Below are 25,124 nucleotides of genomic sequence, written 5' to 3'. Positions count from 1 at the left end.
GGGATAAAGTTCATTTTCTAGGCAAATATTGACTTTGCAATTAATTGCTGTTACTCTGATCACTCTTTATAACATTCTGGAGTATACAAATTGCCGTTATAAAAACTGAAGCAGTAGACTTTGTAAATATTAACATTTGAATCATTCTCAAAACATTTGGCCATGACTGTACAATGGCTGCTGGAAAAGACGAGTGTTGTTGACTGACAATGCAGAAACCACTTGCTGCTTTCGTGTTGGTTGTGCAGGAAGCTCCACTTCTACTTTTCAAAGATCTATGGTTATATATTTGCGCATCTGTTTGCAGCCATTTTCATAACATCAAAGCTTTCTGGTTCTATCAACTCCATTTTTTAAATTTTCCAAAGTAAAATCAAACCACCTTCCCAAATATTGACTTGGAGGCATGGCCAGCAGCAGCTTATTTTAATTTAAAGTGGCAGAGCCCTAAAACGGCTCATTCTGAAAAGAGCAGACTAAAATCTCATTATCTAAGAATGATTTTGTGCAAAAAGTTGTAATGAACATGTTTGGTGTAGCCCACAGATCTGTGCTAACCTGTTAAAGGAAACATAACAAATCAACTTTAAAGATTTGCTAATTTTTGTTTTCTTCCAGGTGTCGAACGAGCCAGGAAACCGCTACAACATCCAGCTGATCAACGCGTTAGTGTTGTATGTCGGCACACAGGCCATCGCTCACATCCACAACAAGGGCAGCACCCCGTCCATGAGCACCATCACACACTCTGCACACATGGACATCTTCCAGAACCTGGCTGTGGACCTGGACACTGAAGGTAGGAAAACCCTCTGAGTAATTAATCACTTTATTGTGTGATAAATAAAAATTAGCTCAATAATTTCCTTTTGATTATGTCTTTTGAAGGACAGTTTATTTTACATCATAATCCATTTTATTTATGGGTTTGGTTGCAAGTAATTCTTTCTTGTTTTTATGTTGGATGCTTAAAATATTTTCCAGTGTTAAATTTTCTGTATAAAATTAAAAGTTTGTTCGTCTTTTAGAGGACAAAATTGCATTATTACGTAGGGCCGTATCACATGAAATCTTGATAATATACCAAGAGTTTGTGGTTGTAATGAAAGAAGTGCAAATACATTTTTAAGGTTAAACAGAATCACCTGATGGCGTTTCCATTTTCTTGTGTTTCCAGGGCGATACTTGTTCCTGAACGCGATAGCCAATCAGCTGCGCTACCCAAACAGCCACACCCACTACTTCAGCTGCACCATGCTCTACCTGTTTGCTGAGGCCAACACCGAGGCCATCCAGGAGCAAATCACCAGGTGAGAGCTGCTCATCCCGGGTCGGGTCGACCTCATCAGAACCTCTGAAGGCTAATTGCACTCTGCTTGTCCTGCAGGGTTCTGCTTGAGAGGCTGATCGTCAACAGACCTCACCCCTGGGGACTCCTCATCACCTTCATCGAGCTGATCAAGAATCCTGCCTTCAAGTTCTGGAGTCACGACTTTGTTCACTGTGCGCCTGAGATCGAAAAGTAAGTTTAACTCCAGCATTTTCTTCACCTGGTTCATATTTATTAAAGGAATGCTATTTTATTGCATTTTAGACAATAAAATGTTTATTTTCTTACTTAAAAAAAACAACTTTTTGCACTTGCACATTTTAATGTATTTCTAATATCGTATTAAAAAAAGGCTAAAGTGGCGCGCATATATATATATATATAATTTCAAAAAAAATTTTTTTTATCCGATTAATCATCATAATTGATCACTACGATTTGGGCAGTTTTTTTGTTGTTGTTTTTGGAGTTGGGTGGGTTTTATGTTGTATTTGGGCTGGAAACTGTCAGACCTGGCAACCCTGGCTCTGATATTTACCGTGTGTGTGTGTGTGTGTGCAGGTTGTTCCAGTCCGTGGCTCAGTGCTGCATGGGGCAGAAGCAGGCCCAGCAGGTGATGGAGGGCACCGGTGCCAGCTAACCGTGTCAGAGAGATGCCGCGGCCTTCGCCCATCCCATCACCACACACCCAGCTCCCAATTCACTGTTGGCACTGGATAAACTGGCAACCACAGTTTCATTGTTTTATTTTTCTATTAAATGTGGCCGGAAGGACTACTGTTCATGGATCTAAGGAGTTTTGTTTTCCCCCTTTGGGATGGAAAGAACAGGAGGAGAAATGCTGTTTAAAATGCTTCTTTTGTTGTAAATATTGAAAAAAAAAACAGAGAGCAGGGAAGTGGACGAATGAATTAAAGTTCACGTTTGGTTAAAACGTACCTTTGACATGTAAAGACACCTGAAGAGTTTCACTACCAAAGTCTTTGGTTTGCTTCCCTCCCACACAGATCTTGATTTGTGACTTTACTTTGCTTCCTGAGGCTGAATGGTTGACAATTGAAGAGAAGAAACTGCCTGCTACTTTTATTTGGTTCTTTGAGGGTTTTTTTTGTTGTTGTTGTTTTTGTTTTTTTTCTGAGTGGGACTAAAAGTTGAGGTCAAGTCTCTCAGGTGCGATGGTGGTGGAGACTGGTTGCTGATGGTTTGTCCATTTCAAACTGGTTCTGGAGGTTTCTCTCCCTGGCACTTGTAAAAAATGTGCAAAGTGATGATAACATCGTAAATGACAACATGTACAAAGTTCCGAACTGAAGAACAATAGAAGGACCAATACAGCCCATTTTGTAACATTTTGAATGTTTTGTAAATGTATTGGTCCGTGTGTTGTATTTTGTAGTTCTTTCTAGTTTGCCTTTAGTTCTTGCTACTTTAACTGCAGTATGCGTAAATAAAGAAAATAAAGCATTCAAGGTGCAGCCATGTTTGCTTACTCAAATCGAAACATTTGGCAGTTAATTTAATAATCTCAAATTACGGCTTAAATCTAGGGCTGGACAATAAATCAATAATATAAATAGCGATGCATAATACATCTGACAGAATAGCCGATCCAGAACCACACAGCATTCTGGGAGATGTAGGCAGTAGAAAGACTAGCTGCTCAACCTCACGGCTAGCTGAGCTAAGCTAGGTTATTGGAATCAACTGACTCGCTCACACTTTGGTTACCTAGCAACAACCTGCTGAATAACAGCAGTTTCAAGTCCCCCCACCCTCCAACTTCAGTTACCTAGCAACAGGAATTTCAGGTTTTACTACTGTGCCTCAAAATTGTTGAAAATAAAAAACAGTGTGAAGTGAAAACTGAATAAAAGAGGAAAGGTCATGCCACCAGTTTGGCAGTACTTAAGATATTTAAAACAAAATCTGATCGATTATCAGGTTTTTGACAGAGCTTCTTGTGTTTGTCTCATTGAGTTCATAGATGCGCAATCAAAAAAGCTCAATTTTAGGTCTACACTAAATCCAATTCAAAATTTCAGAAACTAATCACAATATTAGTTTCTGAAATTTTGAATAGCATCTATGAACTCAATGAGACAGAAACCCAAGAAGCGCTGTCAAAAATCTAATCCAATTACATGCATATAGCCTGTTTCATAAAATCAAGTCCTTCAGAGGTTAAAAATCTTCATCTCTACTGCCCTTTACCACAAAGCTGCAAAAATAATTTTACTTCCAAAACCTAGCACATTCAAATGAAAAATGCTTTATTTACTTTACAAAACAGCTGTTGGCAGGAAGGACCTCCAGCAGCAGTCAGTCTTGCAGCCAATCTGAAGATGTTGATGTAAGGCCGTTAGCATATCCTGCATATGCTAACAGCTAATATCCAGGGAGCAGTGACGATATTCCACAACAACATGTCCTGGATGTTGTGAAATATCCTTGACATTGCTATGCCACCTCATTTACTTTTGCCTCTCCTCTTTAAATCTGAACAGAAAGATGTTGGAGTAGGGGATGTTTCCCTTGCTGCCTATTATGATGAATGGAAGAGATAGTTTGAACTTCTGCCTTAGGGTCTTAGTTCAAGCTGTGTAGGTCTTTTTTAGATGCTAGTTAGCCGCTCCCAGTTGTAAAAACAAACAAAAAAAGGTTGTCATGGTTACACATCATAACCATTTGAAACTAAAAAAAAACTAAACGCAAAACTCTTTCCAGATCCACAGCTTCCAAAATAATGGAACAAAAATCTTAAACAGAAAAAAATCCCAAGTAGCTTATCTGCTACTGGGAAACTGAAATACAAACGTTTATGTCACCAGAAACGGCGGTACGGTTTATGAAGACGACCACATGGCAAACCATTTAACTTGGTCAGATATTTACACTGTAAAAGGCGCACACCCTTTCTTCATTGCATTAGTTCAGACTAAACTAATATTTGTGATATAAAAAAACACATTTTAGACACCAAAATTTTTAAAACCATCTTCAAATTCAGAATTTTACATAAATTTTCTTGGTATATCGTGGAATTTTCTTTTTTGACATTGGCCCGATGTGTTTGTGTAATTTTACTCCTAACACTTGTGGTGTTACCTACATTTTTTTCATTTTTTCTTATGACAAAATAATTTTCTTTAGCATTCATTATAGTTTTTATTGGCATCTCCTGCTAAACAGAAAAGAAAACCGCAAAGAAAAGTGTTGGTTTGAACCTACAGCCTTCTGCGGATCGAACTGACCACCAGAGGGCGGTGTTGGACAAACAAAATCGCCACATCAGTAATCATCAGACTTACAGTCGTAGGACAGTAAACCAGATATATACACCCCATGGACAAGGCTCGTTGGTCTAGGGGTATGATTCTCGCTTAGGGTGCGAGAGGTCCCGGGTTCAAATCCCGGACGAGCCCTCTTTTTTCCCCACACAAATCTGAGCTTTTTAACAGTGTCAGAGACTTAAAACTTACAATTCAGATTATGTGTTCCTCTTCATCAAGTTATGTGTTAAACTGGGTTTCTTCACTCATTCTCCACTGAACAATTCAGGTTCTGTGGAGCCAATTTATTTGGACTTCTTTTGCATTGTTTTTTTCTTTTCTGTAGTGAATGTGTGAAGTCTTTAAAAATTTCTGGATTTATCCTGGGATTAAATTAGACAGGTTTTTTTTCCATGGAACATCAGGCAGATGTTCTCTGTCCATGCGTAGGTTCTCACCTGGTAAACTTCTGATTTTGATAAGTTGAAAAATGACTAGAAAAAAACAGAAATTTTGAGATTAATCTCAAATATTTTCTAGAAAAATAAAACATTGAAATTTTTGAGTTTAAAAAGTTGAAAATTTGCAAGAAAAACCTCTGAAATTAAAAGATTGTTCTCAGACATTTTATTGTAAGAAAATCTTTCTCAGTTACAAAAGTTGAAAATGAACATTTTCAGAAGTCGCAAATTACCTACTTTTGAAACCGGAAATGTTCACTTTTTCTAGAAAATTTCTGATTAATCTCAAAATCTGTTTTTTTTTCTATCAAATTTTCTACTTTTCCAATCTCTGAAATTCTCGTTTTCTTTTCTAGCAAATTTCTGAGATTAATCTAAAATTTTCTGAGTTTTTTTGACAGAAATTTACACCTTCTTTTCATGTCTACAATGGCTCTAATTCAGCATCGTTGGTTGCTCTGTTGACCAGACAAAACGTTTTGTCTGTTCTTATCCTCATGTTTCTTGCTTGATGCTGTGAGGAAAAATCTGCAAGAAAGCAGATTAATTTACACTTTCAGACAAAAGTTGCTCTCAGCTATTTGTCCTCAGAAATTCACTTAGGATAAATATTTAGAGTTTAGTGAAGGATTGAAAACAAGCTTTGGTTTCTGTATCACACACGCTCTACCACTAGGGGGCACTGTTGGAGCCCGGAATCCTCACCTGCCACATCAGCAGACTGAACATCTGTACTAGAAAGCTCAGGCAGATGTGAATATCTGTCAGGAGAGGCTCGTTGGTCTAGGGGTATGATTCTCGCTTAGGGTGCGAGAGGTCCCGGGTTCAAATCCCGGACGAGCCCATTTTAATAATTTAGCATTCGTGCACAAGTGTGGGTTCTTACTGGGAACTCATACTGCAACTAACAAGACTGTCTCACCAGGAGAATTTGTGTTTATGGTTTCTAGAAGTGGGCAGATTGATATTTACTTAGTACTGGGTTAGTAGTTTAGTTTTAGATTCCGTCTTGAAATATTATTTGATTTTTGTAGTGTAGATTTTCCAATCTATATTGTATTGGTATCGATATTGGTGATTTTGGCCCATTATTCAAAATATTCCAAAATATTCAGTATTACACACCTCTAATGGTTGCATATTGCATATCACACTTATAACACTTATATTTGTAAAAATACTCAAGCCATAATCATTTTTTACCAGTTATTTAATATAAACACTGCAATTGCAAAGTTGTGTTTTATCGACATCAGTATCTTTTAAGTTTTGTGGGTATTTGTAATGGAAATGCAGCTGGTGAAGCTGTGAAAAAGAACAGAAACAAAAGCAGACAGATGTTTATTGTCTGTTTTCAGGAGTCAGGACGCGGTGATCTCCAGCAGTCTGTGCAGGATGACTTTCTGTCCGAAGCGGACCTGCAGCGCCCTCCACCTCCTGCTGCTCCGTCCTTTCAGATCCGCTCCGTCCTCCATCAGCTTCCGGTCGCTCTCCAACTCTGCATCCCCGTACGACCTCAGCGTGAGCCGGGCTGCCTCGTGGATCAGACGTTTCCATGACGACTTTAAATCGGGCAGACCCTCGTTGGAGAAGGCCTGGGAGATTTTATCGTCGTCGTCTTCGTCGTCGTCCTCCCATCCTTCGTTGTCTCTGAATTCTGAGAATTCCTCCTGCGACATGCACAGAAGCTGCAGCAACAAAACAGGAGCTGAACGTCAAACTCATTTTCATTTTGGGTCATTTCAAAATCACAAATGTGCCAGAATGCATCAATAAAACCCAGTAACAAACTGTTAAAATATTAATAAACAGCTGTGCCTCCATTTGATAAGTACTTCTTAAAATTAAATAATATTGAACATGTTTTGAAACTGATCAGTCCCTCCAGGATTTTGTGATTTTTGTGCAATCACAATCACTGATTTCAAAATATTTGCAAAAACATTTAGCTATATTTGTGCTTATGTATGATGGTAAATGTGATTTTTTGTTCGATAATGGACTATTAATCGACATCAAGTAAAGCTGAAGAAGCATTGTAGCAGAAGTAAGAAATACTGCCACCTGCAGGTGGGAGTTAGCATCACATAAACATAATGTTTTTAATCATTATGTTTAAAATTTGCAGTAAACTCACCATTAGGCATAATATTGCGAAAAATTGTGGCAATCTGATAATTTGCAATGTTTGTAAAATTGGGAAATACTGGAGAGACTGATACAATTTGGCAGTAGAGAGATAAAAACTACTTTGATTTGATTGATACAATAAGATTTAAGCAATTATTTAATCCCTCTGGAGTCTACAGGGCTACATAAAAAGCTACGGAGGGCCAGTTTGGCCCCTAGACTATGAGTTTGACACATTTGGTCTAAATGTAAAGTTTTTATCTGGTGTTGGAGGGAAAGCAGCTGGGATGTTTGCGCTGCGTTACCTTGAGTGCAGAGTGTAGCTCGGAGTCTGTGAGGCAGCCATGATTACTGAACACAAACGCTGCGTTCTCCTCCATCATCTGGGACAAAACCTTGAAGCGCTCATCAAAAAGCTGACGCTCCGGCTCAGACTGAATGTCTGCGAGGAGAGAAGAGGAAAAAGAGAAACAATGTAAAATAATTCTGTAAGGTTCCATACTGCATCAAATTCAATTAGTTTATATTTAAACAAAAATAGGTTTTGAATACATTTCTGTAACTTAAATTACAGAAATAGCCAGCTGCCTGGCTATTTCTTAAATAAAAGAATATCAAAGAATTATTCAAAATACATACAGTGAGCGAGTGCATTATGCAGTGTACTTGCAAATAGAAGTGGCAAAAATATACAACTTAAACATATTTTTGAAATCCATTTCTTAGCATTTTGAATTGATTCAGAAATCCCACAAATCAATTTTTTTCTGCACCTCTATTATAAATCGTCTGAGAAATCTCCCGGAAAGAGGATTTATTTGTTCTCTGTAGATAGAAGTTGCTCTCAGCTCAGTTGAATTAAAATAACTCACAAATTTCTCCTCACAACACCAAACTTTTAACCTTTCAATCTCCGGAAAACACCTGAAAAGAAGCCATGTTTGCTGTTTGACACACCCACCACTAGAGGGCACTGTTGGAGTCCTGAATCCTGACCTGCCACATCAGCAGACTGAACACCTATATTTGGAAGAACAGGCCAGATGTGAACATCTGTCAGAGGAGGCTCGTTGGTCTAGGGGTATGATTCTCGCTTAGGGTGCGAGAGGTCCCGGGTTCAAATCCCGGACGAGCCCTTTTCAGCACATAATCAATAAGCAAATCAGTCATTTTTAAAAGTAAATACTTCTTTTATTGACTGGAGGAAACAGACTTACATACTTTAATGCGTTTTATTTATGATTTAACTTCCTTGCCCTCATTTATATACAGCCTTTATTTATTTTAAAATAGTTGACTTAATTCTGTCCTCTGTGACAGACTGGCGACCTCTCGCCCGGAACGTTAGCTGGCGATAGGCACCAGCCCCCCTCCCAACCCCACTAGGGACAAGGGTGTTAGGAAATGGATGGATAATTCTGTCCTGATCTGCAACATTGCTTAGCAGAAAAACAGGCATGCCAGTAAAATACCTGTTTTTGAAATCTGCAGCAAGTTCTTTTACAAATATTACTAAATAAGCATTCAAAGCAAAAATCACCTCTTAACCATTCAGTTTCTGTTCAGTTGAGTTACTCTTTTCCCTGAATTAACTCTTTTTGCATATATTTGTGTCCAAAGAGACACTATTTTTCATACACACAAACAAGTAATGCTGATCTTTTAAAGCTGCCGTATGTAACTTTTATAAAAAAAAATATTTTTACTTATTTGTTTAAATTGTCAAAATGTCAAGACAGTATTGTATGAGACTGATAATCTATGAAAAAAAAGTCCCTCCACCATCTCTATGGAAAAAATATATTTTAAAAGTTTAAAGTTACAAACTGCAGCTTTCAAGGCCTTTTTTTCATTAAGACCGGCAGAGAATTCAGGGGGAAAAGTTAAGAACATTTTCAAAGCTTCTATAATTTTTTCCTACTGTGATATCAGAAATGGCACTAAGTACTGAGTAATTTTACTTTAGCATCAAACCAGATTGAAATTTAAGTTTTCTGGAAATTAAAGCATGTAGATGAAAATCTTATCTTTTTAAGCACACCCGGGTTTCCAGGGTTACCTTGCGCTGCGGCTTGGTAGAGGCAGGCGACGGGAATGTCCGCCGTGTCGTTGCTGTTCTCCGGATACGGCTCCGTGAAACCATACATGTGCAGCAGCTGCCAGTTGGCCATCTGTCCGTACGTGTTAAAGACCTCCTCGCCTTTACGCAAGGGGCGCACAGAAACCATCTTCAGGCTGTCCTGAAAACAAGGATTCAGTTTTCCACTTTTCAAACTCAGAAATTTCCACGTTTTTCTATAAATATCTGAGATTTTTCTGGGGGAAATGTATTCCCTTTGGTTTTTTCCCTATCTGCAATAGCCCTACTACATAGATTTACATTTGAGTTGGGTAACTTTTCCAACAATATACATACACATATTGTATGAGTGTGTGCATGATTGGCCCCCATGCACTAAGTGTTGCTGAAAACAGTTTTAAATTAATGAGGTTTTTCTTTTCTCTTTGTAAATGAGATAAAATGGAATTGCCTCCTTACCGGATTGAACTCCAGGTTAGCGTTGTGTTTGGATACGTGGTTCAGCATGTCTGCCATGGGAACCATCATAGGAGGGTTGGGGGCCCTCTTCTCTTCATCATCTTCATCATCGTCTTCCTCCTGCGGCTCCTGGAAGCTTCAGTCAAAGCAGAAATGAAACGGGCTCAGAAATATGGAGAAAACGAATCTTAAAAACGTAAAGATTTTGGGTCTGTGTGTGCTAACCTGTAGGCCATGACGAAGGCCACCAGCTGTGTGTACAGCTCCAGAGTGTGTGTGTTGGGGTTCCACAGCTCCGGATGTCTCATTATGAAAGGCAGGACTATATCTGTGTACTCTCTCTGGATGTTGGATAAGTCTGTCGCCACCGCCTCTGGGATACCTGTTCCCTTCAGGAGTTTGTCTCGCTCCTCTTTAGACCTGAGGAAATCATAAAGCTGTCACTTAGCTGAGCTTAAAGGTGACCTATTTATGCTTCCTTGAACAAGTTAGAATAGAATAGTTTTCAAAACATGTTTAATTCATTTGTTTTGTGTACAAAATTATTTTCAGATAATGATTTTAGTCTGCTCCTTTCAGAATGATCTGTTTTAGGGCCTCTGTCACTTTAAATCCAACTACCCTGCTGCTGGCCACGCCCCCCCAACTCAATATTTGGGAAGGGGGTTTGATTTTACTTTGGAAACAGAAAAAAAATGGAGTTTGATGTTATGGAAATGGCTGTAAACAGAGGCGCAAATATACAACCATACATCTTTGAAAAGCAAAAGTGGAGCCTCCTGCAGAATCAACAAGAATGCAGAAATTGGTATCTGGATGGTTAGTCAACAATAAAACACTTGTCTTTTCCAGCATCCAGGTGACCAAAATGTCCTGCACCTACACTTGGGTTGCTAGGTAACGGCGATGTGGCTGTCAAATATGACTTAAAAATCATTTTAAGTCATTTGGTTCATTTTCCAGACACCAAAAAGCATTAACTTATTGTTAAAAATCGGCTGGGTGATTTTTTTAAAGCCTGTTTTTAGAAGCAGTTGAGACCCAAATGGAAGTATAAAAATGTGCAAAATGTGGATTTTGCATAATAGGTCCCCTTTAAGGAGGGGAGGTGAAGCCTACCAGAACATGGGATGATCCAACGCTTTGAAGCCAGGCCACAGGGAGAGGTAAGTCCTCCAGTGGGACTCAGGAGACGTGGACTCATAAAGCAGAGCCAGCAGCAGGGGAACCCAACCAGAAGAGCTCTCCAGAGACGACTTCTCTGTGGAAACAGAAACAAAAAACATTTGGGAGTTGATAGAATCTGGAAGCTTTGACGTTATAAAACTCACTTTCAGTAGAATCACCTTTCTTCAACAAACCAGAAACCTTTGTTGTTTCCTGGTGGAGAAGAGCAGATCTGGGGATGGTGAACAAAATCTCTCCTTCCTCTATGTCTTCCTTCGCCAGCATCCCATAATCTGCCACTGTTCCCTCTGTGCTCAGGCACACCTGCAGACAAAAACCTGGGATCAATTTCAGACACCTGGGCAGGAAAAACGTCACACACTGAACCAGGGTTTGGCTCACTTTAAAATCTTTCATGAGACTGTCTTAAACCCCCCCCAACAATGTCAGAGGCTTTTTCATACTCGCTGTAATACAGTCTGCTACAGGAGAGTTTTCCTGCACAAAACCATCACCATCTATAATAACTCTATGAAGAATTATGAATAAATATGAGTTACAACATTTATTTTCCCTTTGGGATCAACTAAGTATTTTTGAAATGAATTGATGTTTTCTATTGACTTTAGGCCCAGAAACTGTGATGGCCACCATGGCAGAATGTTGTTTTCTGTGTCTGGTGAACCATTTCTGGCCAATTTATTTGGATCACTATTCTGCTGAGAGACCAAATAAAGACACATTATTAGTTTTCTGACAGATTCTACCTGATTTTTACTGAAAACATACACTTATTTTATAGACTCTATGTTTCCTCAGGCCTTGAATGAGAAACAGGCCCACAGCATGACAGATCTTCCACACTACAGTTAGACTGAGATGCTATTCCACAAATCCATCCTTTTGTTTTACAGCCACTGCTGAAAACCTCTTCGTTCCAGTAAAACGGAGGAAACTGCATGTTTACTCTGGATGTCAGAGTGCGGAGTGTAATAACAAACCTTTTTACTGAGGACCAAACCGACTCTGTCACACCACTGGAGGAAGTCCTGCAGGCGCTCTGAACCATCATCCACCTGCGTCAAAAAAAAATCAAACAGGTACTGATATCCGGAACTGTTTTCGCGCTCTCAAATCCACGTGTTTACACCCACAGAAGCAGCCTCTTCAAGACTTCAAGACCTTTTGACAACAAACATTTTAATGAACTCCATTAGTTAGTAGTTAGCATGAAACTCAAAATGAGCGCCGCTTTTTCATACAAAGTGAATCTGTTGGTTAGTATCATATTTTTTGTATGTGTTAAATCAGAACAATGTTACAACCTTTACTCGCTTCGCTTCAGTCGCCATAGTCAGACTGGAGGTCTGTCCGGATGCTAATGCTATTTAGCTTGCCATGAGCTGGGATAAATTTAACCTGAGCGTGGTCTTGTAGGCAGGCGTTTCTATCAGGACAGGCTTTATTTGAGGCAAATGCAGGACAGATGCAATAGTGACAGATACAATAATTTTTGTTGAATCATTTTCAAAGTAAGGTTTGATAGTATTTGCAGAGATAATATCAAAACGAAAAACATGTATTTATCCATAACGTGAAGACATCGGCGCTGTGTATGCCTTTAAATTGGGACATATTGTCCTGATTTTCTCAGATGGCTCGTTGGTCTAGGGGTATGATTCTCGCTTTGGGTGCGAGAGGTCCCGGGTTCAAATCCCGGACGAGCCCTTGTTTTGGTTTTACTGTAAAATGATTTTTTTTTTTTATTCACCTCAATGACTTCAATCTGTGCGACAGACTAGCGACATGTCCAGGGTGTACCCCGCCTCTCGCCCGAAACGTTAGCTGGAGATAGGCACCAGCACCCCTGGATGGATGGATGGATGGACTTCAATCTGTGACTCATTCTACTGTTCATATGAATACACCGAATGAGCTTAAACCAAAGTGGATTATTAAAAACACATGCCCATTAACACAGTTTCTTTTTAACATAATAATAATGAAAAAAACTGCAAAGCAAACAAACAAGAAAAAGAAAAAAAACACTGAGATTTTGTGGTGATTTAGTAAGACTTGAAAATTGGATCCTGTGGCTTTTTCTTAAGCGGGTCATTCACTTCCCGAAACCCTCCTTTAAGCCAGAATGAAAAAGTTTCTGTCAACAAATCCTTTCACAGATGTTTAAGACCACAGTAAATTTTCCCCTTTAGAAATTAAATATTTTCAATATGTTTGCACTTGCCATGCAGTTTAGAATTACTGTGATAATCTAATAAATTTACATTAATTAATTAATTAATTAATTAATTAATTAATTAATTTATTTATTAATTTATTTATTTATTTATTTATTTATGTATCAAATAAATATAAAACAAACAGCCTTTTCAAAATTTAAATTTTGCATTCTAAGTTAATTTTAATTATTAGTTAGATTTCCATTTCCACATTATATCAAATATAATAAAAACATTGTCTTTTCAAGGTTAACAACTTCAAGAATCGTTCTTGCTGTTCTGATACTGACCAGTAGATGATGCTGCTGCACAAACCATACACACATCAAACACATACATCTACTCCAGATGTCAAATTTTACTCCAGGACTTTATAGTTGTGGAAACACGAACTTTGTGGCTCGTTGGTCTAGGGGTATGATTCTTTTCTGTTCTGAGAAATAATCTGTCATCTGTTGAATCTGAAGTATTAGAGGCTTTCTCAGTTGCTTTGTTGCATTTCTCACATCACTATTAACATTTGCACGATAACTATTACATTTCTTGAAACACCATTTTAATAAAATTGTGCAGGACTGTAAACAATCTCATCAGGGTCAGCTGATGTTCACCTGAGGGATTGTTATGTTTAGGAGACATTCCTAAAATCAGCAGTTAGGGAAATATATGTTTGAATTATCGTGTATTTGTATGTGATTTAAAACACAAAATGAGTTATGTTAGTGATATTCTGTTAGTTTCTGTTATGATCAATGTAAAGAATTTTTTCGGACCAATTTAAAAGAAAGATTTTAGTAATATGATTAGGATGTAATCATCAATAGTAAAACTATGCTTAAAAAACAATCGATTTAATCATACTACTACTACTAATAATAACAGTAGTAGTTATTATTATCCTTAAGAGCCTTGTTCCTATCTTTTCTCCACTCACTTCTTTTTAGGTTTTCTCAGGTTTTATATGCTTTTTTTGTATCATCATCTTCATAATTCCCTCAATAGTTGATCCAAAAAATATTTTATTTTCTTTCTGTATTTTTTCTCACTTTCTTTTTCTTCTTACAAAAAATTATTTTCTTTCTGAGAAAAGATATCTAAATATTTTGTAATTTTATTTTTGTTGTGTTTTATTTTGAAAGGAAATGACCGGAAGTTAGCCTGTAAACGTTACGCCGAACTATGTAGCTATTGGTTAGCCGACTTCAGTCCACCAAACCCCGACAGTTACAGCTGAGAAGGGGCTCGGGGCAGCGATTACACAACCTGGTATGATTTTTTACAAGACGTCGCTGTTTTTTGATATTATGTTCCTCTTATGAGTTTGGATGTTAGTTAGAAAGAACTGACTTGATATGATTAGCCTACTTTTTAGTTTTATGTAATTTTAAAATTCCCTTATTGCATTCTAATTATTTTACAGCAGTAATCACATGTTAACCAGTGAAGGAACTGATTTGGTTGTAAAATCTGTGTTCTTGCACCGCAAATCGGAGAGAGATTAGCCAGATGAACAGCTTTAGCGTGCTAGTCGCTGTTGCCAGGCAACAGAGGTCGCTGCTGTCTGGCTGAGGTAAAGCCTGTAATTACATTAGAGACGCAAAAAACCGCATTGCCAACTGGTTACATACGCGCAGACACGCTTTACGTGCCAGTAGTTTGACAGTTATGTGTCAGCAGCAAGATAAAACATTAAGTTGTCCTGAAGCGGTTTGACGTTACGTTTCACTGTTTAAGGACAAGGAGGCCGCGTCACGATGGTCCCCATCTTCACACTGAAGCTAAACCACAAGATTAACCCCCGCATGGTGGCTGTTGGAAAGTTTGATGGAGTGCACCCATGTCTAACAGCAGCAACGCAAGCAGGAAAGGTGAGGGGAATATGTAGCATAACTGCTCAGCCTGCAGGAGGCTTCAAAGTTGCTGAAGGAATATATATCAAATATTTTCATTTTAACCTTAACTGTTCTTCATTTACAGGTTTTCATCCACAACCCTCATGATCGTGGTCAGAGACCTGCGACCCATCGACTGAGCCAGAGCACCCAGGACTCTGATATCTCTCTTCTCAACATCAACCAGGCCGTAACATGTTTGACTGCAGGAACACTGGGACCAAACACCACAGGAGACACGCTTCTGGTGGGATCTCAGACCAATCTGTTGGCCTATGATGTTCACGACAATACAGATGTTTTTTACAGAGACGTAAGTGGAAGAACTATCTTTGGAGTCACTGGATGTAGAGCAGACTCCTTTTTTTGTGATGTTTGTTCATAGTTTTTTAATTGTTTTGTGTTGTTCCAGGTTACAGATGGAGCTAATGCCATTGTTTTGGGAAAACTGGGAGACATCTCCTCTCCTCTCGCCATCATCGGAGGGAATTGTGCATTGCAAGGTTTTGACTATGAAGGGAACGACCACTTTTGGACAGTAAGATTCGATGCAAATACATCTCACAGAATAACTTCAGTTACTGTTGCAGTCCGATTATAAATCAGAAATAATTAGAGTGATTTGGACAACAGAAATTGACATCACTTTGAAGTTCAAGTTAAAATTGTAGCTCTTAACACATTTAAATGTATTTTCCTTTATGTGTAACAAATTCTGACAAACATGGAAGTGACATTCTTCCAGAAAAATCTGTAAACATCTAGCTCAGTGAAGAGTTTTGTTCACATTGAAATCGGGTTCCAGGACCTTTTTTGTTAACAATCTTTGTTAAAAAGATTAAGACACTAAATATAATTTAGTGTGTCGGGGACACAATCAAGATTTCTATCCATAACATCAGTGACCGACCCTCATACTCAGAGTTGGGCAGTAACTAGTTACATTCACTCAATTACATTTACTTGAGTAACTTTCTTGAAAAAAATTACTTTTATTAGTATTTTTACTGTGCTGTGATTTTTTGAAGTATCGCTGCTCTTGAGTAAAATCTTTGGATTTTCTACCCACTGAATGAAGAACAAACATGTTTTAACCAAAACATTCACCAGACACACACCTGCAGTTTTTGTTAAAGTTTTATAATGTTTTTACTGAAAATAGCTGATTCAGAAAAGATTTTTTTTGCCTGATTTTTTGTATATGAATTATTGTCATTTTCACCCTAAAAATATAAAAAATATCCCCTTAACTTTGTATTTTGGTCTGTCTGATTATGTAATTTACCAGTTATTCAGTACTTTTAGACTTTGAAAACAACAATATTGTATCACTGTTGAATACTTGAGGCACGGCTCTGTTAAAAATATAGCATAAATGCTACGTCACACATTTCCTTTGTTGCCTTAATGTATCGTGCATTTCAAAAACTTGTTTATTTGCCTGAACATGTTCATAAAATGTGTTCACAGCTTATATCTCCTATATTTCTTTAGGTCGTAACTATGACTTCCCCTTTTCTCAGGTAACTGGTGATAACGTTAGGTCTTTGGTGCTTTTTGACTTCACCGGAGATGGGAAAAATGAGGCAAGTCTGAGATTTGAAACAATAATAACATTATTAGAATTAGAACAAAATCTGAATGATAAATACTCTAAGAGTTTACAATCCCTGATCAAATTTAGCAATCTGAAGTTATTTGGATTTGTATGTGATATATGATTCTTACAATACATTGGTAACCCCAAAACTGAATAGTGTGACCTAATTACTTTTATTTCAAAATGAAAAGTAAGAGTTATTCCTACCACTGATAAAATAATATACTGTAATTATTATAGCTGTAATGATGTTAACCATAGTTATTATTTATAAATATTGTGCATAACAGTTAGTAATAATGATGATATATTGCAATTACTTTTTTTGCATGTCATATAATAGTTCACTATCATAAACTATGATACCATAGTTTATGATAGTTCATTATCATAAACTATGATAATGAACTATCATAATAATAGTTAGTCATAATAATATCAATGATAATAGTTAATTATCATAAATTAATGATGATATCATTATCATAATAGTTCATTATGATAATGAACTATCATAATAATAGTTAGTCATAATAATATCAATGATAATAGTTAATTATCATAAACTGTGATAATGAAATGTTATATTAAGTTTATGATAATAGTTCATGGAAAGAGTATTTTTTTTGTATTTAGCAATTTTAGGTGAAGAAGAGTGGTAAGGTCATTGTGATGACGGAAAAGAAGCAGAAGAGTGAGAAAATCTGAGTTAATCACTGTTGTTATTGCAGTTGCAACATACAATAATAATATCAATAATATATGCCTGTATTTTTCTGGTTTTGGAAAATACAAAAAAATAACAACAATGTCCTAGTGTTTGATATATAAAAAAATATTTTCAGGTATCCACCTAACAACCTATTTAGAGAAGTTACTACTTTTTAATTGCAACTGAAAAAATTTATAAAATAAACCGAATGTTTCAACTTAAAGTTGTTCAAAAAGGCTCATTCTCAGTTAAGTATTAAACTTTTATTTTGAAAAGCTGCAGGTCCCGGTTAAAAATGTTAAGGAAGTGCTGCACTTTCAAAAATACTTTATTGATCCCAAAAAGAAATTAAATGTTGTTGTAACTCTTATGAATTCAGATTGTGCAAAGAGTTCTTTCATACCAAACAATAACAGTTTTTTCTTATTTGACAGCTTCTTGTTGGTTCTGAGGACTTTGACATCAGGGTTTTCAAAGAGGATCAGCTCGTCTCAGAACTGAATGAAAATGAGGTAAATAAAAATGTTGCGTTGTTGTTTTGAATGATAAAGTTAAGAAAAGTATTATTGGCTTTGTTCAATACCTAAATAATCTTCCATATCAGTTCAGAACATTTTGGGTTTTTCTTATCTTCACAGACTGTGACGTCATTGTGTCACATGCATGGCAGCAGGTTCGGCTACGCTCTGGCTAATGGCACCGTTGGAGTGTATGACCGCACGGCCCGCTACTGGAGGATTAAGGTGCATATTAATTTACAGAAATCTGAAATCTGTTGTTTTATTTGCAACACCAACCCTAAAACTGCTATTTTTACGGTGACATTGACACCTACCACCGGCCAAATGCAGGTCAAGGTAAGAAGTGGCGTGTGAATCTGAGCAATGCACATGCCACTGTGGCGGCTTGGCAATTTGAACAGAAAAAAAACTGAGTACTCCTCAGATTTTTTTCTGAACCTCTGGACAGGAGTGGAGAAAAAACTGCTGACGATGACTACAATTCGTTTTAGCTGTCAAGTTTAGAATATAACATGCCAAATTTTAAATGTACACGAAATATTAAAGAAAAAGGGTTGCTGCTTATTGTCAACACTAAGGCAACAAGATAACAAAAGGTCCAAAGCTACATGTAAACTGGTAGGCAGTAAGAAAAACACTGGAAAAACACAGGAATTGATAATGAACATGCTGTGGGATGTTTGTAATGAGATGAATAATTATTAATTGAAATAGAAAACCTAAAAAATAAGGAAAAAAATAGAACAGTTAGAGAGCAGTTAAAATTAATACCATTTAAAATGTTAAAACATGTCTAGAGACACATCTTCAGTAAATACTGGAAGTTGTAGTCAGAATGTGGAAATACTCAACATAGGAAATGACTAAAAAATGTATTTTTAATCTGCTTCTTTGACAAAGAGCTCTTTAGGTCTTCATCAATCCATAGTACAACTATGGCTATATAGTCATACAGGGAATAATTATGTTTTTGTATAAACAGTATTTTCCATTCAACGGTGAAAATCATCTCTAGCAGATAAATAACTTTGTGAATGTGTGTAACCTGTCAAGGTTTGCTGTTAGTAATTACTTAAACTTATTTTACTACACCTCTGCTAAGGTGTTCAAGCTTTTGAATTTGCACCCGTCTGTATATTATTACTAATTAATTACACACTGATCTTTCCACTCAGTCTAAGAACCATGCAATGAGCATCCATGCCTTTGACTTGAATGCTGATGGAGTTGTGGAACTCATCACTGGCTGGTCCAATGGAAAGGTCCGTGCCCGTTCTGCAGGAATGCGATATATTCCAGCTTTTGTTTCCTGCGTTTAGCTCTTTGGAGCCTCTGCTCATGTCCAGCTCTCGTTTCAGATCGACGCGCGAAGCGACCGCACAGGTGAGGTCATCTTTAAGGACAATTTCTCCTCATCTGTAGCTGGAGTGGTGGAGGGAGACTACAGGTTAGACGGACAGGTACAACTCATCTGCACCTCCATAGAAGGAGAAGGTGAGTCCAGTCTGCGTCAGTTTCTGCTCAAAGCCTTCTTGCAAAATTTTAAATATTGTTACTCCTAAATGTTTTTTTTAAAACCTGATTTGTCACCCTTTGAAATAATGACATTTGGCCATGTTTGTATTTTCTAGTCCGTGGTTATCTGCCAGCCAGTAAGGATTTGAAAGGGAATCTGATGGACTCCAACGCTGAGCAGGATCGCATTCGGGAGCTCAGCCAGCGCAGGCAGAACCTGCTGCTGGAGCTGCGTAACTATGAAGAAAATGCCAAGGTATTCATGGTTCTTTTTCATTTACAAACCATTTTTAACCTCTGACAATGACTCTGACACATGCACAGATTGACAGTAGATTTTCTCATTTTGTTGCTTTGTTTTAAAGCAACAAAATAATTTGTTCAAAATTGATAATTCACAAGAAAACTACACAGCCGGTCTTTGGCAATAGACCAATGTTTTTTTGGTGTCTGTAAAATAAAATATTTCAAAAACCTCCAGAACGTAACGTCACAAAGAAGCAAGCACTGCCTATTACCTAGCAACCCCAGCAAAGCCCGGCATGTTTGGTCAGCTGGTTTTCCCACTGTATGCGTTGTACAATGGCTGGTAGAAAAGAAAAGTGATTTTGTTGTTGACTTACCATCCAGAAACCACTTGCTGCATTCTTGTTGGTTGTGCAGGAGGCTCCACTTCTGTTTTTCAAAGATGCACAGTAGCATTATTGTGCTTCTGTTTGCAACAATTTTCATGTGCGAGTGAAAACGTTGAGTTGGGGGGCATAGCCAGCGGCAGATCATTTGGATTTAAAGTGACATGACGCCCTAAAACAGAGTTCAAAATAGGCAGACCTGAGCAGATTTCATTGTCTAAAGATGATTTTGTGCAATAAACATGTTTTGTTTAGGCCGTACACGGATCCTAACTTGTTCAAGGAAGCATTTTTTTCCAGATCACACCGTCTACACTTATGTGTTTTCACTTTTTGTTTCTAAATGCCTAAAGAAGAGCTGTACTATTAATTTCATTATGCTATTTACTGGACAATGACAATAAATCTAATCTAATCTAATCTAATCTAATAATAATTTACACCAGAATCATGGTTGTTTAAAATTTTTATGGTAACCTTCTCCCACACCTTCCGTTTCAGGGCGTGTCACAGACAAACAGCGGGATGGGGGTAATACCAGCAAACACTCAGCTGCAGACAACACTGTCTGTCAGAGCTGCTACGGAGGCCCAGAAGGCTCATGTAGAGCTTAGCATCTCAACTCCAAATGGTTGCTCCTTCTCACACTCCATGTATGTTAAGCATCTGTGTTCTCAGCAAATCTGCTAGAATTACTGTCTGTGTGACGCTTTCTCTCCAGAAACAATCATCCGTGCGGTTCTCATCTTTGCTGAGGGAATATTTGAGGGCGAGAGTCACGTTGTCCATCCAAGTGTCCAGAACCTGTCGGGCTGTGTCCGAGTCCCCATCATCCCCCCTAAAGACATACCAGTGGATCTGCACATTAAGGCCTTTGTTGGAGGGAGGACCAGGTGGGACATGTAAAACAGCTTGAGTTAAACTCTCCATAATATTTAGAAAATGCTGAAAATCACAGTCCTTTAATGCTTCATTGTAACATTTTGCTTTCTGAATCATCCCCTCTGCAGCACTCAGTTCCACGTGTTTGAAATCACTCGCCAGCTGCCGCGTTTCTCCATGTATGAGGTCACAGAGGACTCGCCTGCCGCTCCTGCTGGAACCGTTTCCTTCAGCATCAACGAGCGACCGCAGAGGGTGGGAGGGAGGACAAAATAAAGAACCGTTCTGATCGGGTTCAGGAGGCATTCTCATATGAAACTTGTTCCTTTCTCTTGCTGTTCATGTTTTTGTGTGAACGTAGGTGGTAATGTGGCTCAATCAGAACTTCCTGCTTCCAGAGGTGGTCGAGAGTCCAAATGTTACATTTCATTCCCTCCGTGGAGGAGGACTCATGTCTTTTCATATGGCCAGTAACGGACAGGTAAACAATAAACACTAACCTACTTTTTTTTCTTTTTTTTTTTTGTACCCCTCCAGGGGGTCTTTTGTGGGCTCTAGTGTCCCTTTTACGAAAGTAGGCTGACAGGAAACAGGGAAGGAGAGGGGGGAAGACATGCGGCAAATGTCATCGGGTCCGGGAGTCGAACTCGCGGCGGCCGCGTCGAGGACTCAAGGCCTCCAAATACGGGTCGCGCTAACCGCTACGCCACCACGGCACGCCCCCTAACCTACTTTTTTAATCACAAAAGATTATACTTATATTTATTTTAAAAACTATTTATTGTTTTTTCCAAAACATCCCAAATGGGTCTCTGGAAGGTCAAATCGGAAATATATGCTTTTCATTTTTTTCTCTTTTTTATCATATATATATATATATACTGTTTTTGTCATTTGCTGTGTTGCAGTGATGTATTGTGGTTTTTTCTTGCAACGCTCAATTTAGACTCTTAAATTAGTTCTGGTAGTTGCAGCTTTCACCTTCAGTATTCCAGAAAAGTAATTTTTCAAATGTCATATTCTTGCATTTTATGAATATTTTAAATATGCGGGTCCAGTCAGAAGTTTAGATCATCTCATCATTGGTGTGATTGGATATTAATTTGGGGCTTTTTTAAAAATGTATTTTAGTATTTTTTCATTGATACAATAATGAGTCAAGATGCAACTACAATGACATTTAAAAACAAAAATTAAGATTTTCTTTAAATTTTCAACACATGATCAAAATAATATATGCGTAGAATCAAATAAATACATAGAAATAGCAAGCTTTTTTCTTAAGGATATGGTTCTGTAGGTGTAATCCTGACTCATTTAGTTTAAAAAAAAATCCCAAATTAGTTCAACATTTTTAATCCAGTTTCTGTTTTTAAAAATCATTGCAGTTGTATAATCGTTCCATCCTGCAACAAAAATTGGTTGAAATAAATAATTGAAAGAGTGCAATTTTGGATTAATCTTAGATTTAGTGACCAAACTTGTACTTTACTGAAGCTGCATATCAGATAATAATAGTCTAGGCAATTTTTGCCAAAAGCATCTTTTTTTCTTTTTTTTTTTTGCCTAAAACATCTTTTGGAAAGAAAGAGGTGGTGATTTTTTTGGCAGAAAATTACTAAGGCCACTATTTTAGGAAAGCGACAATATTTAGGGTTATTTAATCCACTATTAACTTCCACCTAATTGAAACTTTCCTGATTTTTTTTTTCTTTCTGTGAGATCACCCTGACGACCGATGATATTGATCTAGCGGGCGATCTGGTCCAGTCCCTCGCCTCCTTCCTGGCGATGGAGGACCTGTCGGTGGAAGCAGATTTCCCATCATACTTTGAGGAGCTCCGCACAACGCTCACTGAGGTTCTCACTGAAACTGAGATGGTTTTTTGAAACATTTTTAGTTACAGAAAACCCAGTTCAGTCTTAAAGGCTCAGTTGTTTCTAGTGTCAGTCGCCTATGATGTAAAGTTGAACCAGACATTACAAATCTCCAAGAGGATTCTGCTGCAGTATCGTTTGGTTTTAATTTTTAGAAGTATTTTTTTTGTGTGTTAGTTAGAGATAGAGAGATAAATCTTTATTGTCATTGTCACAAGGACAACGAAATTTAAAATTTAAATTCTACTTTTACTTGTTTGCCAGCTGTTCTTAAAACAAATTAAACAAGACTGTGAGATGTTAATGCTGAGTCGTGGATGTTTGTGTCACAGGTGGACGAGTTTCACTCTGTGCATCAGAAGTTAACTGCTGACATGGCCGACCACTCCAACTACATCAGAAACATGTTGGTCCAGGCAGAGGACGCTCGCCTCATGGCTGACATGTGAGCCACCAAAACCCAAACTTTGTATAAACTTGACTAAAACCGTTCATCGTAATACTACTGGCTATTAGAAGTGCTAATTTCTGTCTGAAATAATCAGCAAACACAATCTTCAACAAACACTCTTGTGCTTTTATCTGTAGGAAAACAATGAAGAAGCGTTACAGGGAGCTGTTTGATCTGAACAGGGATCTGATAAATGAATACACGATCCGTTCTAACAATCACAACGCCCTTCTGGCTCGGCTCAAGTCTGTCAACCAGGCTATCCAACGGGCCGGCCGACTCCGAGGTTTGCCACCGCTGGGCTGTAACATGAGAAATATACGCCCTAAACTTCTTCATGTCTTATCACATTAGAACCACAAACTTCTATTTGTTTGTTCAAGTTTCGTGTGATGATTAGTCCAACACAAAGTTGTGCAAAAGTGGAAAGAAAATAGTGCATAGTTTCAACATGTTTTGCAGTTAAAAATCTGAAGATTTGTGTTTACATTTTTTTCTACTCTTCTGCTGACTCCTGTGATTTGGTAGTTGAAAGCTGATTTTGAGAAAGAGAAGGATGTGGCAAAGGTCATCGAACTAAACCTCTGAATGCAGTGTTTTTATTTATTTAAATTTTATTTTGGGGTACAAAATTAAGGGATCTGCTTATAAATCCATGCCTCGCTTTTCAGGTTGTTTTTTTTCTAAATATGTTGGAAGCTGTAAATTGTTTCTTTCTTATTTCACAGTTTTGCACTACATTGTGTTGGTTTCTCACATAAAATCTCAATAAAATTAAGCTTGGTGTTTTGGAAATCTTTTCCAGACAGTGTACAAAACACAAAAACAGAAACCTGGTTTGGATTACATTAGCTAGTATGTTAACACACAGTTTGGAGTTGGTGGTAAAGAAAGAAAACTCTTAACAATAATTAGAAGAAATAATTTGCTTATAGTTGCCACATCTTCTTGTTTTTATATATTTTTTTAACTATTCTTGTTTCTCCTCAGTGGGTAAACCCAAGAACCAGGTGATCGCCGCCTGCCGAGACGCCATCAAGAGCAACAACATCAACGCGCTCTTCAGGATCATGAGGGCCGGCACGGCTTCTTCTTGAGGACAGAGTGCAGGAATCAGCCAGCTAGCCTAGAAAGGACAACACACAAAATGTGCAAAAGATTGTAGGCGTTTGGGAGAAACATTCACTCAGCCTTAAATGTAACGGAGCAGCGGCACTGGGGAACACCTCTGTTAGGTAACTCAGAGAACAGACTTAGAACTGCAGTTTAGCTGTGTGGCTGGTTAGAAAGGCCTGATGTAGTTCAGCATAGCTTTCCACAGTCTAAACGGACTCACAGTTCTGTCTGTCTGCATCTTTAGTTCAGGATTAAATCTGTCTTTTAGCGCCGTTTTAGGTGATGGTGCACAAAACATTTAAGCTTCTCGACAAAGCCATCAGAACGTTTTGACCAAATGACTGTGCTGGATGTGGTCTCTGTTCGTTGGATCCAGCTGATGGAGACGGCTGCAGCGAGGCGCGGAGCTGTTGGGTCGGAGCGGTTAGCTCTCCCAGTCGTCTTTTTTTTTAGCCAAAGGAAATTGTGTATGTTTCTGTTGGAACGAGTGTGATCGTGTCTCTATATCTTGTTTACCTTTTGTAGATTGTTTTTGTGATTGCTGCAGCGTTCCTATTAAAATTGATTAATGTTTCAAATGTTTTTGTCATTTGTCTAAACTAGAGCATCCTTTATGAAACTGTAGAAGTCTGTTGATAGTGTTTTAGCTCCTAATTTTTCCTTCAGTTTTATATTATTGCACCCAGCTTAGAAAAATAAAACTTAAGTACAGACAGTTTGAATATAAGGATCGGAGATTGCAGGAATTTGTTTCTTCATTACAACAGTCAATCTTATCAAACAATTGAA

At 37.9% G+C, this 25,124-nt stretch overlaps 3 protein-coding genes and 4 non-coding genes across 15 annotated transcripts in view; 6 read left to right on the top strand and 1 right to left on the bottom strand.

Moving 5' to 3' along the window:
- Positions 1-2,796, top strand: part of cnot1 (CCR4-NOT transcription complex, subunit 1) — a 30,877-nt gene extending 28,081 nt beyond the window's left edge. For all 7 annotated transcript variants that reach the window (XM_032580613.1, XM_032580622.1, XM_032580605.1 and 4 more), the window contains exons 46-49: positions 619-799; positions 1,178-1,310; positions 1,388-1,522; positions 1,892-2,796. In XM_032580613.1, coding sequence (XP_032436504.1) covers positions 619-799; positions 1,178-1,310; positions 1,388-1,522; positions 1,892-1,970 — 528 coding nt within the window. In that variant the 3' untranslated portion in view covers positions 1,971-2,796. The remainder of the gene's footprint in view (positions 1-618; positions 800-1,177; positions 1,311-1,387; positions 1,523-1,891) is intronic.
- A 1,884-nt stretch (positions 2,797-4,680) lies between these two features.
- On the top strand, positions 4,681-4,752 carry trnap-agg (transfer RNA proline (anticodon AGG)). Its single transcript has one exon. It is a non-coding gene; the product is annotated as a tRNA-Pro (tRNA).
- A 1,080-nt stretch (positions 4,753-5,832) lies between these two features.
- trnap-agg (transfer RNA proline (anticodon AGG)) lies at positions 5,833-5,904 on the top strand. The gene has a single exon. It is a non-coding gene; the product is annotated as a tRNA-Pro (tRNA).
- A 348-nt stretch (positions 5,905-6,252) lies between these two features.
- On the bottom strand, positions 6,253-12,385 carry setd6 (SET domain containing 6, protein lysine methyltransferase). Of its 2 annotated transcripts, none has more exons than XM_032580555.1 (9): positions 12,222-12,385; positions 11,898-11,972; positions 11,061-11,220; positions 10,849-10,990; positions 9,955-10,149; positions 9,730-9,865; positions 9,250-9,430; positions 7,496-7,632; positions 6,253-6,748 (listed from the first exon to the last, which is right to left on the bottom strand). In XM_032580555.1, the coding sequence occupies exons 1-9, from the start codon at positions 12,246-12,248 to the stop codon at positions 6,422-6,424; spliced, it is 1,380 nt and encodes a 459-aa protein (XP_032436446.1). In that variant the 5' UTR covers positions 12,249-12,385; the 3' UTR covers positions 6,253-6,421. The 2 variants fall into 2 exon arrangements, with proteins under 2 accessions (XP_032436446.1, XP_032436454.1); XM_032580563.1 differs by having other exon boundaries at positions 11,076-11,220; positions 12,222-12,378.
- Positions 8,255-8,326, top strand: trnap-agg (transfer RNA proline (anticodon AGG)). Its single transcript has one exon. It is a non-coding gene; the product is annotated as a tRNA-Pro (tRNA).
- On the top strand, positions 11,995-24,913 carry bbs2 (Bardet-Biedl syndrome 2). 2 transcript variants are annotated; one of them, XM_032580537.1, is made up of 18 exons: positions 11,995-12,173; positions 14,871-15,004; positions 15,114-15,341; positions 15,441-15,566; positions 16,552-16,614; positions 17,775-17,852; positions 17,979-18,083; positions 19,037-19,123; positions 19,220-19,355; positions 19,493-19,632; positions 20,510-20,639; positions 20,730-20,901; positions 21,019-21,145; positions 21,252-21,371; positions 22,613-22,750; positions 23,101-23,213; positions 23,357-23,505; positions 24,210-24,913. In XM_032580537.1, exons 2-18 carry the CDS (start codon positions 14,891-14,893, stop codon positions 24,314-24,316), a joined length of 2,133 nt encoding a protein of 710 aa, XP_032436428.1. In that variant the 5' UTR covers positions 11,995-12,173; positions 14,871-14,890; the 3' UTR covers positions 24,317-24,913. The 2 variants fall into 2 exon arrangements, with proteins under 2 accessions (XP_032436428.1, XP_032436421.1); XM_032580530.1 differs by lacking the exon at positions 11,995-12,173 and adding an exon at positions 14,289-14,402.
- Positions 12,553-12,624, top strand: trnap-ugg (transfer RNA proline (anticodon UGG)). The gene has a single exon. It is a non-coding gene; the product is annotated as a tRNA-Pro (tRNA).
- Positions 24,914-25,124: the final 211 nt, after the last annotated feature.

This window comes from Xiphophorus hellerii, chromosome 2 (genome assembly GCF_003331165.1).
Source record: "Xiphophorus hellerii strain 12219 chromosome 2, Xiphophorus_hellerii-4.1, whole genome shotgun sequence".
In the NCBI taxonomy this organism is placed as follows: Eukaryota; Metazoa; Chordata; class Actinopteri; order Cyprinodontiformes; family Poeciliidae; genus Xiphophorus; species Xiphophorus hellerii.
This window is presented reverse-complemented; position numbering and strand designations above follow the sequence as displayed.

Bases quoted from the DNA above. Each gene is read 5' to 3' on its own strand.
- setd6 (XM_032580555.1), bottom strand. From the start codon at position 12,248: ATGGCGACTGAAGCGAAGCGAGTAAAG. The intron at 9,431-9,729 runs GTAAGGAGGCAA...CCTTGTTTTCAG, and splicing joins CTAACCTGGAGTTCAATCCG to GACAGCCTGAAGATGGTTTC. The intron at 7,633-9,249 runs GTAACCCTGGAA...CTCTCCTCGCAG, and splicing joins CTACCAAGCCGCAGCGCAAG to ACATTCAGTCTGAGCCGGAG.
- bbs2 (XM_032580537.1), top strand. From the start codon at position 14,891: ATGGTCCCCATCTTCACACTGAAGCTAAACCACAAGATTAACCCCCGC. The intron at 16,615-17,774 runs GCAAGTCTGAGA...CTTATTTGACAG, and splicing joins CCGGAGATGGGAAAAATGAG to CTTCTTGTTGGTTCTGAGGA. The intron at 20,902-21,018 runs GTGGGACATGTA...TCCCCTCTGCAG, and splicing joins TTTGTTGGAGGGAGGACCAG to CACTCAGTTCCACGTGTTTG.